Source organism: Odontesthes bonariensis, chromosome 2 (genome assembly GCF_027942865.1).
Source record: "Odontesthes bonariensis isolate fOdoBon6 chromosome 2, fOdoBon6.hap1, whole genome shotgun sequence".
In the NCBI taxonomy this organism is placed as follows: Eukaryota; Metazoa; Chordata; class Actinopteri; order Atheriniformes; family Atherinopsidae; genus Odontesthes; species Odontesthes bonariensis.
Window position 1 is genome coordinate 27438304 of NC_134507.1, and position 9499 is coordinate 27447802.

A 9499-nucleotide genomic window follows, 5' to 3' on the forward strand; every position below is an offset into this window, starting at 1 on the left:
AATAAAATAAATAAAAAAATAAAAAACTGCGTTAATGCGCGATAAAATATTTATCGTGGTTAAATAATTAACGAGTTAACTTGCCCAGCCCTAGTTTCCACAAAGTTGATTAAAATTTTGACGAGGAAGGACAAATCAAGGGAAAACGGTCCACATTGGGATCAGCTGCCCTGATTTCACCACATCTGGAACCTGCTCAGTGCAAACTCCTCTCAGGGAGCGGAACGCTTCTTGTTTTCTTCAGGCCGTTGCAGAGTCTTAGCTGACTGATGCATTGAGGAAGCTTGAAGCATAAACATCCTGCACTAAAAGCAAGTCATCGTGGGTGGAACCAGAATCCACTTTCCTCGTTTCATTTCCCAAAAAAGTTAACCCTCCATTTCCCTTCCTCCCACTTAAAGAGGCGAGCAGAGGAGGCATCAGCTAAATGTAATGTATGCGTCCATTGTTTTGGTTAGATGAGCATCAACATTTGATTACTTTTAATATAACTTACAAAGTGAGGTAAAGTGTTATGGCTCTCTAAGATCGCTCTAAACCAGACACGAATAAATGTTCAGAACTGCTTTCTTCTATGCCCCTTGTGCACAGAATGAGTTTCAAAATGCCAATAACGTACAGACAGCCCCCTCCATAAGTGATTTTATGGTTGTTTTAAGAGCTGCCCTGGTGAATATCTGTGATTTCATGTGTGTTACGCTGCCATCTTGGCCAGGACTCCCTGGGAGAAGAGCATTTGTAGCTCAATGGGCCCGTCCTTGTGTAATAAAGGGAAAAGGATACTGAATTTAAGACAGTTTTAAGCCTCTTTCATCGAGGAACATTGTAGGAAGTGAGACGTCCTTAAAGATCCTTTGCTGGGACTGTGTCGCAGGTCACAGGCAGGAGACGATGACGAGGCACAAATGATAGAAATCAGAAAAGACGTGCAACAAGCCTAGCGATGAGTCCTATGTCAACACCTCCTGTATGGGCTGAGTCATGGTCACCTGCAGGGATCCGAGTCATGAAGGGAGCTTTCACGGCTCTGGATCATATTAATAATGTTCATATCTGGAGAAACGGAACAATGCGTCTCTTTTGTGTTGCAATAATAAGTTTTGAAATGCGTTTACACTTCCAACTGTATCCCCTTGAATATTGAAATAACAGTGTGCATCACCGCCCTAAAACACAAAAGGCACAAAGCAAACAGAGCTTTGTTTCCTTTTGATTCGTGCATGAAAGAACTGAACTTTGCTTCGCTAACTCCTGTCTGATCTCGTTTTAACATGTGACCCAAACAACTTTGATTCAATCTCCTGTGTCTGCACCCTTATAGGCAGAAAAGCCACGATATCTGCAGAAAACAAGGTGGGGCAGGTGTAGGAGAAAGCAGTCAGTCAGTCAGTGGTATGATCTGGGTTGCTATGAGAAGTTGTCTGTTTTTTTTAATCCATAATGAAGGGAATTGTTTAAAGGGGAAAGCTCCAATTAAACAGAGTTGATTTAATTTAGAACTGACTAAATGTGGGGGCGTTGTTATTTGAATCTTTTCTGTGAAAAGTGCCAGTAAGGGATGAACTTTTGATACACAAATCCTCCATTTAGGCAAACTGAAGCTGCACAGAACTCCATCTTTCCTAACCTTTTACTTCACAAAGCGACCTGAAATGGGCTTCTGATTCACAACCTCTGATTTCCGCATTAAAGGGGTGGGCATAAAGGGCCATTTCACTGCTTTTTTGCATGCTGATCGCACAAGTTGGGGTCCTGTTTGAAAACTACACTAATCAGACTGTTCAAATCTGAACATAATTATTACAACAAGGGTGCAGATTTATTAATAGCTTAATTGGGATTTGTGAAAATGCAGTAAAGGGCCATTTCACTGTTTTTTTTCACATGTTGATCACATAGGTTTCGGCTCTGCATGAAATGTCTGCTGAAATCTAAATCTGAATTATTCTACACTCTCCATGTTCGTCTTTATTTCCATGAGGATATCCTACCTCTCACTACACAGGAGAAAGAAAAAGTTTCTGCATTTTACATCGTTTCAATACAAGATTCTTCATCACTTTGTTAAACGTCTTCTCCTGTTTGTCTGTTTTTTTTTTTATCTAGAAACAATGACTGATGTTCTCTTAATGTGGAGACTAGTCACGTCCAGATTTGAGCAGTCTAACCAGTGTAGTTTTCAAACAGAGCCTGAATTTATGTGATCAGCGTTTTAAAAAAGCAATGAAATTGCACTTTACTGCTTTTTTTTACAAATCAGAAAAAGGGTTTGCAAATCCCAAATAGGGTATTAATGAATCTACAGCCTCTTTAGAATAATTGTGTCCAAGTTTGAGCAGTCTAACCAGTATAGTTTTCAAACGGGACCTAAACTTATGTGATCAGCGTTTAAAAAAAAGCAGTGAAATTGCACTTTATTGCTTTTTCACAAATCAGAAAAAGGTTTTGCAAATCCCAAATAGGGTATTAATGAATCTACAGCCTCTTTAGAATAGTTATGTCCAGGTTTGAGCAGTCTTAACTATTGTAGTTTACAAACGGGGACTAAACTTATGTGATCAGCGTGCGAAAAAAGCAGTGAAATGGCCCTTTATGCCCAGCCCCTTTAATGCGCGAATCGGAAGCTGCGACTCGTTTACAGCGCCCCTTGTACAGGCAGCCTTTCACACCGCAGCTTCACTCAGGACTACAACACCAAGCAAACAGTAAGAAAACTCCACTTCACCACTTTTCTCTGTCAGTTTGTGGCTTGTTGAACCAAAAGGAAATTTCATTTACGAAAGATTTAGAGAAATAGCTCCTTCAGTGTTATTGGTTCATTTATCTGTGGAGCTCAAATATAAGCAGTAAAAGTCTCTTGGCTTCATGTTTTTGTGTTAATGTTTGTGATATCTACAAAATAAAACTTAATGAAATATCTCATGAAGAGTGTTCAAACTTGTAACCAGCAGAGATTAAGATACTTTCTCTGTTTAAAAAGCTCATGTTGGGGTTACGATTAAAACATTTACAGACAAGTCCTCTCTGAAAAAGCTCAATATTTAATGATACAGATGTTTTTTACGGTTGATATTAGCTCTCGTCTTGGATTGGGACTTAGTTCGCACCTTATTAGCTGAAGTTAACCCGTATATAAATCGCTGTATTTGCACGGCGGCTGTAGCTCATAACAACCAGCCCGGTTCTGATGATTTGACCCTGAAACTTTTTGCTTCGAACACTTTATTTCGACTTAAACTGTGGAGATCCTGTTGGTCCTCTCACTGAGCTTGACTCATCACTAAACGTACGAAATGTTAAGAGTTTCTGTGTCCAGTTCTCTTATTATTTTGTCGTGCATGTATTTTGATCATTTTTCCCATTTTATTTCTATGAAACTGTCATCATGACTCAGCAAATCAGTCCTCCTGCATGTGGATCTGACTCAGAGTTTGTTTGGGTAAAGGTTGATATTCTCAAGTTTTCAGGATGTTTATTGTACTGCTGTTTGGTTTGTGTTTAACATCCATGGCTCTCTGTGTCGCTAGACATGTCGACGCGGGTTGCTGTGGTAACGGGCGGTAACAAGGGCATCGGTCTGGCCATCGTGCGAGCGCTCTGCAAGCAGTTCCAGGGGGCCGTTTACCTCACCTCCAGAGATGTGTAGGTAGCTCGCCTGGGAACACCTGAACCAGGTTGAAGTTTCATGTGACAGCTGAAATGCAATGCTCCATTTCTCTGTGAACAGTTTGTCTTCTTATAAAAACAAAAGCAGAAACATTTTGTCATCAAAATCCTCATAACCCCGTACAATCACACCGCTACTGCCTCGTTTAACTAAATAATCAAACCACACCCTTTCGAGACCAATGGAAGAGAACATCTGACTTTTTGTGCACTTTACTTGTCAAAGTTATTGTTTAAAGATACTTAAAGGGATAGTTCGCCTCTTTTGACATGAAGCTGTATGACATCCCATATTGGCAATATCATTTATGAACATTTTCTTACCCCCTGCTGCGTCCTGTGAGACGAGTTCCAGCCTCGTTTTGTCAAAAGAGGCGAACTATCCCTTTAAGGACCTTTAAACAATAACCTTGACAAGTATAGTGCACAAAAAGTCAGATGTTCTCTTCCATTGGTCTCGAAATTGTGTGGTTTGATGAATTAGTTAAACGAGGCAGCGTGACCAAATACCTTTAACAAAGGTGGAGTGGAACAAAGCTCTCTAAAACGCTGAGTCACTGTGAGTAATGTGGGATGCAAAGGAGAATGGCCCACTGGTCAAAAGTGGTAATGCATCTGAGATAATATTAACAGAACCAGTGCTTACACAGGAAACCAAGGCTTTAAATGTGATTAACCGGCTTTCTGATTGGTGCAGCAGACAGAGGACCTATACAAAGGTAGCAAAAGTCTAGCCAATCCTGAAAGGAGAGACCAGGGATACCCACATCTGGTCCTTGAGGGCCGCTGATGTTTCCCTGCTTCAACACACCTGATCCAGATGAAATGGATCTCTTCAAAAGATTAAGTTCTGTAGCAGCCTGCTGATGATGCATTGATCTGAATCAGGTGTGTGGAAGCAGGGAAACATCAGCGGCCCTCGAGGACCGGATGTGGGTATCCCTGGTCTGAACCATGGGTCATTACACTTGGGAGGCATCAAAATATTTTTGCCCCTGTTTTCAAAGGTCAGTTCAGGATTTTTTTTACGTGCCAACATATCTGAACCAATTTGCTGATTGTCTCTGTGTGGCCCTGTTATGAACTGGCAACCCGTCCAGTGTGTACCCCGCCTCTCACCCTCTGGCATCTAGGATAGGTATGGAAGTTTTTCTGTGCCATCGGTTTGAATACGAATTTCTAATATTGAATTTTTACAGCATCAAAATCAGACTTTGAATTTGAAAAACCAACAGTGTAAAAAAAAAAAAAAATAATCAATTTCTAAAAACAAAATTTTTTTGAAGTCTAGTCCTTTTTAGATGGATTCTTCCTTTGTTGGTTTTGCTCATTAACAGAAGATTCAGCGGAGCAATAATGACTGAAATCATGTATTCAGATCCGCCTCTTGTGAGAGTGAAGTAAATGAAACCTTTTGTGGTCATGTTGCAGCGGTCGAGGTCAGGAAGCGGTGGAGTCTCTGACCTCGGAGGGTCTGAAGCCGCTGTTTCAGCAGCTGGACATCAACGACGTGAACAGCATCGCCGCCGCCGCTGCGTTCTTCAAAGAGAAATACGGAGGAGTGGACGTCCTCGTCAATAACGCTGGGATTGCTTATAAAGGTGGGTTCAAAGTTTAAAATACACTAGAATGTGAGTCATACATAGTTGTGTGTTCTCTGTTTTAGATATATCGAATCAGTCTGCCATCATATCAGGACTAGTATTCTTATTCTAGTATAATCTGTAGTTACCAACACATATGTTACAATTTTAGTATATCAGTGTCGTGTAATTACACCTTAACCAATAACTACACTCATTTTCAGTTATATAAGACTTTATTTTGGCCCAAATGTACAATTATTCTAATCAAAAGTCCCATTCTCACACCAAATTTCAGTAATTTGTCACTAAAGCTTCAGATAAACGAAATGATTGAATCAACAATGTTTGATGATTACTGACATCTAGTGGTCAAAATGGAGACGACATGTTGCATCTCTATCAGTCAGTCCGAGGTTTATTCTCATCTTCTGCCTGCTCCCATCATGACTGTTGCCTCTCCTCTTTGATTCAGCCCGTTCAAACACTGTTACGGGTCCCATAATAAGTATAATCTTCCATTTCTCAAAACGGCATCCACCCCTCTTTTACCTACTGGTTAAATAACTTAACATCGAATTTGGCTCTTGAGAAACTGACCTATATTGTTAGAAAGAGGGCTTCTGAATTTTATGATATTTGGAGGATATTTCTGGAACTATTGAGGGAGGGAGAATGAGATAATGAAAATTATTTAATTTGTTAGTGCGAGTGCAAGCTGTAACCTACATTTTGAATATTTTTTTATTTATTATTATTATTATTATTATTATTATTAATAATATTATTAATATTATTTATATATGTGTTTATTTACTTATTTATTTTTATTATTTTCATTATTTCATATTTATTGCACGGTAATTTGCTGACTAATTACTGCGGTTTATTGTATCTTTTTCTAGTCATTTAATTTAATTATTTTCTTTACTGCCATATGTGTTGGATGTTGTTATATTAACATGAAAAACCAAGAAATATATGTTTAAAAAAAAAAAATTTTAAAACAGCATCCACACCTATTGATTTCTCCACTTAAGTTGTCTTTATCGCCCTCTGACCTGTACTTTTCTTCTACGTGCCTTTTATAAGTGCCTTACGTAAGTGTAAGGTTTGTTTTAACGTTGGAGGGGACACGATGAGTGGGCTCTGTGGTGGTTCCTAAGAGGTTTAAGCAGCATTAAGCTTTGTTTCCTGCATTTAAAGAGTTTCTTCACGCACGTTTTGAGGGTTGGAAAACCAATCAATTCCTATCCCGGAGCATCGGATACAGTTGTTTTGTCAAAGCCTCCGTCTTCTTCTGAGATACGAGGAACTTTTGAGCAAACAAAAAGTTTAATTAAGTAGCTTCTGATAGCTAAGTGCTGAATTTTCTATGATGGATGGGTTGAGAAAGGAGGAAACAGTCACAACATGTGAACTCTGTCTCTCTTCAGAGGCGGACACGACTCCATTCGCCGTCCAGGCGGAGGTAACCCTCAAGACGAACTTCACTGCCACCAGAGACGTGCTGACGCACTTCATGCCGCACATCAAAGCTGGAGGTACCGACTCAGAACTGGTCCAGAGCGAACTGAATCTGCTTTTCTAAAATGCTATGATCAGAAATTCCTGATAGAAATACACCCCACAACTAGCCTGCTTAGGTTCTTATGTGACGTTTTTTTTGGATGGATGTTATTTTAAATGTGCTGCCATATGAATGAAAGTGCCATAACATTTGTTGTGCAAACACACTTTTAACATCAGCATCTTTCTGTAGTTTTTATGTAGAAGCCTCGCTCCACTGTCTGTTTCCTTGAATGACTTGCTGCTATCAGTTGTGTGTTTTGCCTTTAAGTGATATTTTAGACTGGAACTACTACGGTGAGAAGACAATTCAACTTGGCAGTGTTTACAGATGACTTTGGTTCTGTCGACTCCGCCGTCTGGAAGAACTTTAAAATGAAAATGGCCGAGTAAAAGTTCCGTACCCTTCTCCATGTTTGGTGGATCCGCCAATGGATGGAAGCCTCAAACTTCTTCTTTGTGTGTTTTTAGGTCGTGTGGTGAACGTGTCGAGTTTTGTTGGCAACCAATCTTTGGCGAAGTGCAGCCCAGAGCTCCAGCAGCGTTTCCGCAGCGATGACATCACAGAGGACGAGCTGGTCGCACTGATGCAGCAGTTTGTTGACGAGGCCAAGAGAGGCGAACACAAGAAAGGCGGCTGGCCTGATATGGCGTACGGAATGTCTAAAATTGGACTGACGGTATGATTGATCAGTTTTCTCACATGTAAAGGTTTTACAATATTTAAAACTGGAAGAAAAGTCCAATTAAGATCAACCAGGACTGAAAGAAAAATGTTTAACTCTTTTCCTCAGACACTGTCCGTGATTCTGGCTCGTCGTCTGTCGAAGGCGAGACCGAACGACGGGGTAATCTCCCAGTCTTTAAACATTTTTCTCATACTTTGCACAGCTTCGTGTTTTTTCCATTAAAGTCTTATTGCTGATATAAATGAGCTTTTTTTTTTTAAACCTGTTTTCTCAGATTCTGCTGAACGCCTGCTGTCCAGGTTGGGTGCAGACAGACATGGGTGGCAGTGGAGGGGTGAAGTCACCAGAGGAGGGCGCCATCACTCCGGTTTACCTGGCGCTGCTGCCTCCAGGAGCCACCGAGCCTCACGGAAAGTTTCTCTCTGATAAGAAAGTTCAGCCGTGGTGAAAAGTCACTCAGCTGAGTGTGTATTAGGGTTGCCACCTGTGTCTGACAAAAATCCTGGACATTTTGACCATCGAATCGACCTTTATGTTTGTAAGCAACGGCGCCTTTCGCACATCTAACCCAAGACAAAAACCGTCATTCTAAGCGACAATTGTGTAGCTAAAATTAGTAAGAATGACAATTTCTAGTTATTTGTTTAGTTAATTGCTTTATTTAAAAGCAGACCTTTATTATTTTGTTATATTTTCAACAGTTTTTTAGTTGTGGACACCTGGGGGCACACACACTCTCCGTCTCCACCTTACCATTTCTAATGAACCTCCACGGTGCGTGCCCCAACCACCACCACCACCCATGTTATGCTACGTCATTTTTGTAGAGCCAATAAGGCTGTGTATTATGGACGTAGGCAAGCTTCAATTAAACTGAAATACACATTTTGCGCATCATGTACAAAAATCCGGCACATTCAGTGTCCAGGATTTTTATTTTTATTTTCCTGGACAGACCATGAAAATCCTGGACAGGTGGTAACCCTAGTGTGTATTAAACTGAAACCGTATGCGTTTTGCGTCGTATGTGCAGTTATACTCATGCTTGTATCTTTGTAAGATTTTGATTCAACACTATTTTCACACATGCACAGCAGCCCTTAAATAAACTGTTAACAGCCCCCACAGCGTACTTCCTGCATCACGTCCTCCATCTTGTTTGCTCCACTGTGATGATGGCTTTCCTGTTAGGGAAACACGTGTCCCTCAGACCATCTCCTGTTGCTTTGGTTTAGATTAACCTTGAAAAAACTATTTTTCAATACCTTTTACATAGAAAAAAGATTGAAACTTTCCTTTAACTTGATGAAATATATTATTCCACAATCAGAGATGATGAAATGTGTTTTACAGCAGAAAATAGTTTTCATTAAAAGAACGAGGGATGCACAGATATATTGACGTAACTTCTGCATCTGCTGACATGCAGCCTGTCAACTGGAATCTGCAGATAAGAGGCAGAGGAGAGTATTTATCTGCTGCGTCCTGGTTGGGTTACATTGACTTTGTCCTTAAACTGACAGGATTTAAATACTGTTACAAAAAATATGATAAGGAAACTGTGACACAAAATATGATAAGGAAAGGACCATGTAGGCACTTTGACTCATGGTTAAACTGGCTAAAAGACATGAATATAAGTGTAAATGATTCCTATAAAGGTTTTTTTCTATTAAAAACAATGTTTCTATGAATGACACAATGTGTTGAAGGGCTAAAAAACATTTTATAAACTGTTGATTAGATTTGTTTTGTATGCTAACTTAATGTTTTCTTATATTATGACACATAACTGTGTTTCCCAGACATGAAAGCGGAAAAAACAATCAGTATTTAGGCTACCTTTTGGCCAAATTATTATATTTAAAATCCATAAATTGAACATTTAAAAGCTGAGATAAGATTTTCAAAATGTTGATTTAGAATGATGGAAAAAAATGCAAAAGCATGAATCTGGAAAATTAAGGACAGTATTATGTTGTATTAGTATTA

General features: G+C 39.7%; 1 protein-coding gene across 2 annotated transcripts; it reads left to right on the forward strand.

Moving 5' to 3' along the window:
• The first annotated feature begins 2639 nt into the window (after nucleotides 1–2639).
• LOC142397515 (carbonyl reductase [NADPH] 1-like) lies at nucleotides 2640–8628 on the forward strand. 2 transcript variants are annotated; one of them, XM_075480947.1, is made up of 8 exons: nucleotides 2652–2705; nucleotides 3395–3439; nucleotides 3528–3642; nucleotides 5098–5267; nucleotides 6686–6793; nucleotides 7290–7498; nucleotides 7613–7666; nucleotides 7782–8628. In XM_075480947.1, the coding sequence occupies exons 3-8, from the start codon at nucleotides 3530–3532 to the stop codon at nucleotides 7953–7955; spliced, it is 828 nt and encodes a 275-aa protein (XP_075337062.1). In that variant the 5' UTR covers nucleotides 2652–2705; nucleotides 3395–3439; nucleotides 3528–3529; the 3' UTR covers nucleotides 7956–8628. The 2 variants fall into 2 exon arrangements, with proteins under 2 accessions (XP_075337054.1, XP_075337062.1); XM_075480939.1 differs by lacking the exon at nucleotides 3395–3439 and having other exon boundaries at nucleotides 2640–2705.
• The last annotated feature ends 871 nt before the right edge of the window (nucleotides 8629–9499 follow it).